The sequence below is a fragment of the Engystomops pustulosus genome, unplaced genomic scaffold, assembly GCF_040894005.1.
Source record: "Engystomops pustulosus unplaced genomic scaffold, aEngPut4.maternal MAT_SCAFFOLD_107, whole genome shotgun sequence".
In the NCBI taxonomy this organism is placed as follows: Eukaryota; Metazoa; Chordata; class Amphibia; order Anura; family Leptodactylidae; genus Engystomops; species Engystomops pustulosus.
In genome coordinates this window covers 192998-205079 of record NW_027284989.1, presented here as the reverse complement: position 1 = coordinate 205079, position 12082 = coordinate 192998, and the positions used below count along the sequence as shown (strand labels likewise).

Sequence of the window (12082 nt, the reverse complement as noted above, 5' to 3'; positions counted from 1 at the left end):
AGGTCAGTCCCCTCCTCCTCTCCATCACCTATCCACATGAGGTCAGTCACCTCCTCCTCTCCATCATCTACCCACATGAGGTCAGTCACCTCCTCCATCTCCATCATCTACCCACATGAGGTCAGTCCCCTCCTCCTCTCCATCATCTATCCACATGAGGTCAGTCACCTCCTCCTCTCCATCATCTATCCACATGAGGTCAGTCCCCTCCTTCCTCTCCATCATCTATCCACATGAGGTCAGTCACCTCCTCCTCTCCATCATCTATCCACATGAGGTCAGTCACCTCCTCCTCTCCATCTATCCACAAGAGGTCAGTCCCCTCCTCCTCTCCATCATCTACCCACATGAGGTCAGTCCCCTCCTCCTCTCCATCACCTATCCACATGAGGTTAGTCCTCCTCCTCTCCACCATCTACCCACATGAGGTCAGTCACCTCCTCCTCTCCATCATCTATCCACATGAGGTCAATCCCCTCCTCCTCTCCATCATCTATCCACATGAGGTCAGTCACCTCCTCCTCTCCATCATCTATCCACATGAGGTCAGTTGTGGATAGATGATGGAGAAGAGGAGGGGACTGACCTCATGTGGGTAGATGATGGAGAGGAGGAGGACTAACCTCATGTGGATAGATGATGGAGAGGAGGAGGGGACTGACCTCATGTGGATAGATGATGGAGAGGAGGAGGTGACTGACCTCATGTGGATAGATGATGGAGAGGAGGAGGGGACTGACCTCATGTGGATAGATGATGGAGAGGAGGAGGGGACTGACCTCATGTGGATAGATGATGGAGAGGAGGAGGGGGCTGACCTCATGAGGTCAGTCACCTCCTCCTCTCCATCATCTATCCACAAGAGGTCAGTACCCTCCTCCTCTCCATCACCTATCCACATGAGGTCATCATCTATCCACAAGTGGTCAGTCCCCTCCTCCTCTCCATCATCTACCCACATGAGGTCAGTCCCCTCCTCCTCTCCATCATCTATCCACATGAGGTCAGTCACCTCCTCCTCTCCAGCATCTATCCACATGAGGTCAGTCCCCTCCTTCCTCTCCATCATCTATCCACATGAGGTCAGTCACCTCCTCCTCTCCATCATCTATCCACATGAGGTCAGTCCCCTCCTCCTCTCCATCTATCCACAAGAGGTCAGTCCCCTCCTCCTCTCCATCATCTATCCACATGAGGTCAGTCACCTCCTCCTCTCCATCATCTATCCACATGAGGTCAGTCACCTCCTCCTCTCCATCTATCCACAAGAGGTCAGTCCCCTCCTCCTCTCCATCATCTACCCACATGAGGTCAGTCCCCTCCTCCTCTCCATCACCTATCCACATGAGGTTAGTCCTCCTCCTCTCCACCATCTACCCACATGAGGTCAGTCACCTCCTCCTCTCCATCATCTATCCACATGAGGTCAATCCCCTCCTCCTCTCCATCATCTATCCACATGAGGTCAGTCACCTCCTCCTCTCCATCATCTATCCACATGAGGTCAGTCCCCTCCTCCTCTCCATCATCTATCCACAAGAGGTCAGTCCCCTCCTCCTCTCCATCATCTATCCACATGAGGTCAGTCCCCTCCTCCTCTCCATCATCTACCCACATGAGGTCAGTCACCTCCTCCTCTCCATCATCTATCCACATGAGGTCAGTCCCCTCCTCCTCTCCATCATCTATGCACATGAGGTCAGTCACCTCCTCCTCTCCATCATCCATCCACATGAGGTCAGTAACCTCCTCCTCTCCATCATCTATCCACATGAGGTCAGTCCCCTCTTCCTCTTTATCATCTACCCACATGAGGTCAGTCCCCTCCTCCTCTCCATCATCTATCCACATGAGGTCAGTCACCTCCTCCTCTCCATCATCTATCCACATGAGGCCAGTCACCTCCTCCTCTCCATCATCTATCCACATGAGGTCAGTCACCTCCTCCTCTCCATCATCTATCCACATGAGGTCAGTCACCTCTTCCTCTCCATCATCTTTCCACATGAGGTCAGTCCCCTCCTCCTCTCCATCATCTACCCACATGAGGTCAGTCCCCTCCTCCTTTCCATCATCTATCCACCTGAGGTTAGTCCTCCTCATCTCCATCTATCCACATGAAGTCAGTCACCTCCTCCTCTCCATCATATATGCACATGAGGTCAGTCACCTCCTCCTCATCATCTATCCACATGAGGTCAGATACCTCCTCCTCTCTTACGTCCATGCACATGAGGTCAGTCACCTCCTCCTCTCCATCATCTATCCACATGAGTTTATTCCTCCTCCTCTCCATCATCTACCCACATGAGGTCAGTCCCCTCCTCCTCTCCATCATCTACCCACATGAGGTCAGTCCCCTCCTCCTCTCCATCATCTATCCACATGAGGTCAATCACCTCCTCCTCTCCATCATCTATCCACATGAGGTCAGTCACCTCCTCCTCTCCATCATCTATCCACATGAGGTCAGTCACCTCCTCCTCTCCATCATCTATCCACAAGAGGTCAGTCCCCTCCTCCTCTCCATCATCTATCCACATGAGGTCAGTCACCTCCTCATCTACATCATCTATCCACATGAGATCAGTCACCTCCTCTTCTCCATCATCTATCCACAAGAGGTCAGTCCCCTCCTCCTCTCCATCATCTACCCACATGAGGTCAGTCCCCACCTCTCCATCATCTATCCACATGAGGTCAGTCCCCTCCTCCTCTCCATCATCTACCCACATGAGGTCAGTAACCTCCTCCTCTCCATCATCTATCCACATGAGGTCAGTACCCTCCTCCTCTCCATCACCTATCCACAAGTGGTCAGTCCCCTCCTCCTCTCCATCATCTACCCACATGAGGTCAGTCCCCTCCTCCTCTCCATCATCTATCCACATGAGGTCAGTCACCTCCTCCTCTCCATCATCTATCCACATGAGGTCAGTCCCCACCTCTCCATCATCTATCCACATGAGGTCAGTCACCTCCTCCTCTCCATCATCTATCCACATGAGATCAGTCACCTCCTCCTCTCCATCATCTATTCACATGAGGTCAGTCCCCTCCTCCTCTCCATCATCCATCCACATGAGGTTAGTCCCCTCCTCCTCTCCATCATCTATCCACATGAGGTCAGTCACCTCCTCCTCTCCATCATCTATCCACTTGAGTTCAGTCACCTCCTCCTCTCCATCATCTATCCACATGAGGTCAGTCCCCTCCTCCTCTCCATCATCTATCCACATGAGGTCAGTCCCCTCCTCCTCTCCATCATCTATCCACATGAGGTCAGTCCCCTCCTCCTCTCCATCATCTATCCACATGAGGTCAGTCCCCTCCTCCTCTCCATCATCTATCCACATGAGGTCAGTCACCTCCTCCTCTCCATCATCTATCCACATGAGGTCAGTACCCTCCTCCTCTCCATCACCTATCCACATGAGGTCAGTCACCTCCTCCTCTCCATCATCTATCCACAAGAGGTCAGTCCCCTCCTCTCCATCATCTATCCACATGAGGTCAGTCACCTCCTCCTCTCCATCATCTATCCACATGAGGTCAGTCCCCACCTCTCCATCATCTATCCACATGAGGTCAGTCCCCTCCTCCTCTCCATCATCTATCCACATGAGGCCAGTCACCTCCTCCTCTCCATCATCTATCCACATGAGGTCAGTCACCTCCTCCTCTCCATCATCTATCCACATGAGGTTAGTCCTCTTCCTCTCCATCATCTATCCACATGAGGTCAGTCACCTCCTCCTCTCCATCATCTATCCACATGAGGTCAGTCACCTCCTCCTCTCCATCATCTATCCACATGAGGTCAGTCACCTCCTCCTCTCCATCTATCCACAAGAGGTCAGTCCCCTCCTCCTCTCCATCATCTATCCACAAGAGGTCAGTCCCCTCCTCCTCTCCATCATCTATCCACATGAGGTTAGTCCCCTCCTCCTCTCCATCATCTATCCACATGAGGTCAGTCACCTCCTCCTCTCCATCATCTATCCACATGAGGTCAATCCCCTCCTCCTCTCCATCATCTATCCACATGAGGTTAGTCACCTCCTCCTCTCCATCATCTATCCACATGAGGTCAGTCACCTCCTCCTCTCCATCATCTATCCACATGAGGTCAGTCCCCTCCTCCTCATCATCTATCCACATGAGGTCAGTCACCTCCTCCTCTCCATCATCTATCCACATGAGGTTAGTCACCTCCTCCTCTCCATCATCTATCCACATGAGGTTAGTCCCCTCCTCCTCTCCATCATCTATCCACATGAGGTCAGTCACCTCCTCCTCTCCATCATCTATCCACATGAGGTCAGTCACCTCCTCCTCTCCATCATCTATCCACATGAGGTCAGTCACCTCCTCCTCTCCATCATCTATTCACATGAGGTCAGTCACCTCCTCCTCTCCATCATCTATCCACATGAGGTTAGTCACCTCCTCCTCTCCATCATCTATCCACATGAGGTTAGTCCCCCTCCTCCTCTCCATCATCTATCCACATGAGGTCAGTCACCTCCTCCTCTCCATCATCTATCCACATGAGGTCAGATACCTCCTCCTCTCCATCATCTATCCACATGAGGTCAGTCACCTCCTCCTCTCCATCTATCCACATGAGGTCAGTCCCCTCCTCCTCATCATCTATCCACATGAGGTCAGATACCTCCTCCTCTCTTTCGTCCATGCACACGTGCTCAGCCCTTCTCCTCTCCATCATCTATCCACATGAGGTTAGTCCTCCTCCTCTCCATCTATCTATATGAGGTCAGTCACCTCCTCCTCTCCATCATCTATCCACATGAGGTCAGTCACCTCCTCCTCTCCATCTATCTATATGAGGTCAGTCCCCTCCTCCTCTCCATCTATCCACATGAGGTCAGTCCCCACCTCTCCATCATCTATCCACAAGTGGTCAGTCCCCACCTCTCCATCATCTATCCACATGAGGTCAGTCCCCTCCTCCTCTCCATCATCTATCCACATGAGGCCAGTCACCTCCTCCTCTCCATCATCTATCCACATGAGGTCAGTCACCTCCTCCTCTCCATCATCTATCCTCATGAGGTCAGTCACCTCCTCCTCTCCATCATCTATCCACATGAGGTCAGATACCTCCTCCTCTCCATCATCTATCCACATGAGGTCAGTCACCTCCTCCTCTCCATCTATCCACATGAGGTCAGTCCCCTCCTCCTCATCATCTATCCAAATGAGGTCAGTCCCCTCCTCCTCATCATCTATCCACATGAGGTCAGATACCTCCTCCTCTCTTTCGTCCATGCACACGTGCTCAGCCCTTTTCCTCTCCATCATCTATCCACATGAGGTTAGTCCTCCTCCTCTCCATCTATCTATATAAGGTCAGTCCCCTCCTCCTCTCCATCTATCTATATGAGGTTAGTCCCCTCCTCCTCATCATCTATTCACATGAGGTCAGTCACCTCCTCCTCTCCATCATATATGCACATGAGGTCAGTCACCTCCTCCTCTCCATCATCTATCCACATGAGGTCAGATACCTCCTCCTCTCCATCATCTATCCACATGAGGTCAGTCACCTCCTCCTCTCCATCATCTATCCTCATGAGGTCAGTCACCTCCTCCTCTCCATCATCTATCCACATGAGGTCAGTCACCTCCTCCTCTCCATCATCTATCCACATGAGGTCAGTCCCCTCCTCCTCTCCATCATTTATCCTCATGAGGTCAGTCACCTCCTCCTCTCCATCATCTATCCACATGAGGTCAGTCACCTCCTCCTCTCCATCATCTATCCACATGAGGTCAATCCCCTCCTCCTCTCCATCATCTATCCACATGAGGTCAGTCACCTCCTCCTCTCCATCATCTATCCTCATGAGGTCAGTCACCTCCTCCTCTCCATCATCTATCCACATGAGGTCAGTCACCTCCTCCTCTCCATCATCTATCCTCATGAGGTCAGTCACCTCCTCCTCTCCATCATCTATCCACATGAGGTTAGTCCTCCTCCTCTCCATCTATCTATATAAGGTCAGTGCCCTCCTCCTCTCCATCTATCTATATGAGGTCAGTCCCCTCCTCCTCATCATCTATCCACATGAGGTCAGTCACCTCCTCCTCTCCATCATATATGCACATGAGGTCAGTCACCTCCTCCTCATCATCTATCCACATGAGGTCAGATACCTCCTCCTCTCTTTCGTCCATGCACACGTGCTCAGCCCTTCTCCTCTCCATCACCCATATTTAGTTGTTCTTACCATCTACCGAGGAAGGTGATAATGTTTTCTCCTGGATGATATTCGATTCCTTGGAAGTAACATGGACACTGGTTTCTGGAAACACAGTAATATGCAGATGTCATCTGGCTCATCCACGATTGTTACGTACAGACTTATAATAGACGTGTCTTGGATGAAGATACCTTTCCACACATCTGCTGAGCTGAGTATTGTAGTACATGTTCTCCGGGCATGCGCAGCCCTCAGTGCATTCCTCATCACAGGCTTCTGGTGCTGACAATGACTGGCACGTCTGGGCACATGGACTTACACAAGTGCTATAAACCATCAGGCCTTGACAATGAAGATCTGAAGACCAAATAGAAGCAGCTTACTACTAGTTACCACCATTAGCAAAGAGCATTAGGCAAGGACCACAGACATCCAGAGCTCCCGCTGCAGATCTCTCCACACCACTGGCAAACATAGAAGAGTAGTTCTCATCATGACCACCACCAATCATATGGACCTTCCACCAGTATAATACTTACACCTCTCACTACTTACTCATGACCACCACCAATCATATGGATCTTCCACCACCAATCATATGGATCTTCCACCACCAATCATATGGATCTACCACCACCAATCACAGGGATCTTCCACCACCAATCATAGGGATCTTCCACCACCAATCACAGTGATCTTCCACCACCAATCATAGGGATCTTCCACCACCAATCACAGTGATCTTCCACCACCAATCATATGGATCTACCACCCCCAATCATAGGATCTTCCACTACCATTCATAGGGATCTTCCACCACCAATCACAGTGATCTTCCACCACCAATAATAGGGATCTTCCATCAGTATAATGCTTACACACCTCACTACGTATTTCATGACCACCACCAATCTTATAGATCTTCCATAAACAATCATAGAGATCTTTCACCACCAATCATAGGGATCTTCCACCACCAATCATATGGACCTTTCACAAGAATAATGCTTACACACCTCACTACGTATTCATGACCACCACCAATCATATGGATCTACCAGCACCAATCATAGGGATCTTCCACCACCAATCATAGGGATCTTCCACCACCAATCATAGGGATCTTCCACCACCAATCATAGGGATCTGCCACCACCAATCATAAGGATCTACCACCACCAATCATAGGGATCTTCCACCATCAATCGTAGGGATCTACCACCACTAATCATAGGGATCTTCCCCCACCAATCATATGGATCTTCCACCAGTATAATGCTTACACACCTCACTACTTATTCATGACCACCACCAATCATATGGACCTTCCACCACCAATCATATGGATCTTCCACCACCAATCATAGAGATCTTCCACCACCAATCATAGAGATCTTCCACCACCAATCATAGAGATCTACCACCACCATTCATAGGGATCTTCCACCACCAATCATACGGACCTTTCACCACCAATCATAGGGATCTACCAACACCAATCATATGGATCTACCACCACCAATCATAGGGATCTTCCACCAGTATAATACCTACACACCTCACTACTTACTTATGACCGCCACCAAACATATGGATCTTCCACCACCAATCATATGAATCTACCACCACCAATCATATGAATCTACCACCACCAATCATAGGGATCTACCACCAACAATCTTAGGGATCTAAAACCAACAATCATAGGGATCTAAAACCAACAATCATAGGGATCTTCCACCACCAATCATATGGATCTTCCACCACCAATCATATGGATCTTCCACCACCAATCATATGGATCTTCCACGAGTATAATGCTTACCCACCTCACTACGTATTCATGACCACCACCAATCATAGAGATCTTCCACCACCAATCATAGAGATCTTCCACCACCATTCATAGGGATCTTCCACCACCAATCATAGGGACCCTCCACCAGTATAATGCTTACACACCTCACTACTTATTCATGACCACCACCATTTATAGAGATCTTCCACCAACAATCATATGGATTTTCCACCAGTATAATGCTTACACACCTCACTACGTATTCATGACCAACACCAATCTTATAGATCTTCCATAACCAATCATAGAGATCTTCCACCAACAATCATATGGATCTTCCACCAGTATAATGCTTACACACCTCACTCCTTATTCATGACCACCACCAATCATATGGACCTTCCACCACCAATCATATGGATCTTCCACCACCAATCATAGAGATCTTTCACCACCAATCATGGAGATTTTCCACCACCAATCATAGAGATCTACCACCACCAATCATATGGACCTTTCAACACCAATCATATGGATCTTCCACCACCAATCATTTGGATCTACCAAAACCAATCATATGGATCTACCACCACCAATCATAGGGATCTTCCACCAGTATAATACTAACACACCTCACTACTTACTCATGTCCGCCAACAAACATATGGATCTTCCACCACCAATCATATGAATCTACCACCACCAATCATAGGGATCTACCACCAACAATCATAGGGATCTTCCACCAACAATCATAGGGATCTTCCACCAACAATCATAGGGATCTTCCACCACCAATCATATGGACCTTTCACCACCAATTATATGGATCCTCCACCAGTATAATGCTTACACACCTCACTACTTATTTATGACCACCACCGATCATAGAGATCTTCCACCACCAATCATAGAGATCTTCCACCACCAATCATAGAGATCTTCCACCACCAATCATAGAGATCTACCACCACCAATCATATGGACCTTTCACCACCAATCATATGGATTTACCACCACCAATCATATGGATCTTCTACCACCAATCATATGGATCTTCCACCACCAATCATATGGATCTACCACCACCAATCATATGGATCTACGACCACCAATCATATGGATCTACCACCACCAATCATAGGGATCTTCCACCACCATTCATAGGGATCTTCCACCACCAATCACAGTGATCTTCCACCACCAATCATATGGACCTTTCACCACCAATCACAGTGATCTTCCACCACCAATCATAGGGATCTTCCACCACCAATCATATGGATCTTCCACAAACAATCATATGGATCTTCAACCAGTATAATACTCACACACCTCACTACTTACTCATGACCACCACCAATCATATGGATCTTCCACCACCAATCATATGGATCTACCACCACCAATCATATGGATCTTCCACCACCAATCATATGGATCTACCACCACCAATTATAGGATCTTCCACCACCATTCATAGGGATCTTCCACCACCAATCACAGTGATCTTCCACCACCAATAATAGGGATCTTCCACCACCAATCATAGGGATCTTCCATCTGTATAATGCTCACACACCTCATTACTTATTTATGACCACCACCAATCATATGGACCTTCTACCACCAATCATAGAGATCTTCCACCACCAATCATAGAGATCTTCCACCAAAAATCATATGGATCTTCCACCACCATTCATAGAGATCTTCCACCACCAATTATAGAGATCATCCACCACCAATCATAGGGATCTTCCACTACCAATCATAGGGATCTTCCACCACCAATCATAGGGATCTTCCACTAGTATATTACTTACACACCTCACTACTTACTCATGACCATCACCAATCATATGGATCTTCCACCAACAATCATATGGATCTTCCACCAGTATAATGCTTACACACCTCACTACGTATTCATGATCACCACCAATCATAGAGATCTTCCACCACCAATCATAGAGATCTTCCATCAAAAATCATATGGATCTTCCACCACCATTCATAGGGATCTTCCACCATCAATTACTGTGATCTTCCACCACTAATCATAGGGATCTTCCACCACCAATCATAGGGACCCTCCACCAGTATAATGCTTACACACCTCACTACGTATTCATGACCACCACCAATCATAAAGATCTTCCACCACCAATTATAGAGATCATCCACCACCAATCATAGGGATATTCCACTACCAATCATAGGGATCTTCCACCACCAATCATAGGGATCTTCCACAAACAATCATAGGGATCTTCCACTAGTATAATACTTACACACCTCACTACTTACTCATGACCATCACCAATCATATGGATCTTCCACCACCAATCATATGGATCTACCACCACCAATCATATGGATCTTCCACCACCAATCATAGGGATCTACCACCACCAGTCATAGGGACCCTCCACCACCAAACATAGGGATCTACCACCACCAATCATAGGGATCTTCCACCACCAATCATAGGGATCTTCCACCACCAATCATATGGATCTACCACGACCAATCATTTGGATTTACCACCACCAATCAAAGGGATCTTCCACCACCAATCATATGGATCTTCCACCACCAATCATAGGGATCTTCCACTAGTATATTACTTACACACCTCACTACTTACTCATGACCATCACCAATCATATGGATCTTCCATCACCAATCATATGGATCTTCCACCAACAATCATATGGATCTTCCACCAGTATAATGCTTACACACCTCTCTACGTATTCATGACCACCACCAATCATAGAGATCTTCCACCACCAATCATAGAGATCTTCCATGAAAAATCATATGGATCTTCCACCACCATTCATAGGGATCTTCCACCATCAATCACTGTGATCTTCCACCACTAATCATAGGGATCTTCCACCACCAATCACAGTGATCTTCCACCACCAATCATATGGATCTACCACCCCCAATCATAGGATCTTCCACCACCATTCATAGGGATCTTCCACCACCAATCACAGTGATCTTCCACCACCAATAATAGGGATCTTCCACCAGTATAATACTTACACACCTCACTACTTACTCATGACCACCACCAATCATATGGATCTTCCACCACCAATCATATGGATCTACCACCACCAATCATATGGATCTACCACCACCAATCATAGGATCTTCCACCACTATTCATAGGGATCATCCACCACCAATCACAGTGATCTTCCACCACCAATCATAGGGATCTTCCATCAGTATAATGCTCACACACCTCACTAATTATTCATGACCACCACCAATCATATGGATCTTCCACCACCAATTATATGGACCCTCCAACAGTATAATGCTTACACACCTCACTACTTATTCATGACCACCACCATTTATAGAGATCTTCCACCAACAATCATATGGATCTTCCACCAGTATAATGCTTACACACCTCACTACGTATTCATGCCCACCACCAACCATACAGATCTTCCACCGCCAATCATAAGGATCTACCACCACCAATCATAGGGATCTTCCACCATCAATCGTGGGGATCTACCACCACTAATCATAGGGATCTTCCCCCACCAATCATATGGATCTTCCACCAGTATAATGCTTACACACCTCACTACTTATTCATGACCACCACCAATCATATGGACCTTCCACCACCAATCATATGGATCTTCCACCACCAATCATAGAGATCTTCCACCACCAATCATAGAGATCTTCCACCACCAATCATAGAGATCTACCACCACCATTCATAGGGATCTTCCACCACCAATCATACGGACCTTTCACCACCAATCATAGGGATCTACCAACACCAATCATATGGATCTACCACCACCAATCATAGGGATCTTCCACCAGTATAATACCTACACACCTCACTACTTACTCATGACCGCCACCAAACATATGGATCTTCCACCACCAATCATATGAATCTACCACCACCAATCATATGAATCTACCACCACCAATCATAGGGATCTACCACCAACAATCTTAGGGATCTAAAACCAACAATCATAGGGATCTAAAACCAACAATC

General features: G+C 47.7%; 1 protein-coding gene across 1 annotated transcript in view; it reads right to left on the bottom strand.

The window, feature by feature from the left end:
* OTOG (otogelin) overlaps positions 1-12082 on the bottom strand; it is a gene marked incomplete at its 5' end in the record, with an annotated part of 247619 nt that overhangs the window by 137448 nt on the left and 98089 nt on the right. The window contains 2 exons of the mRNA XM_072131623.1: positions 6255-6329; positions 6419-6584. Coding sequence (XP_071987724.1) covers positions 6255-6329; positions 6419-6584 — 241 coding nt within the window. The remainder of the gene's footprint in view (positions 1-6254; positions 6330-6418; positions 6585-12082) is intronic.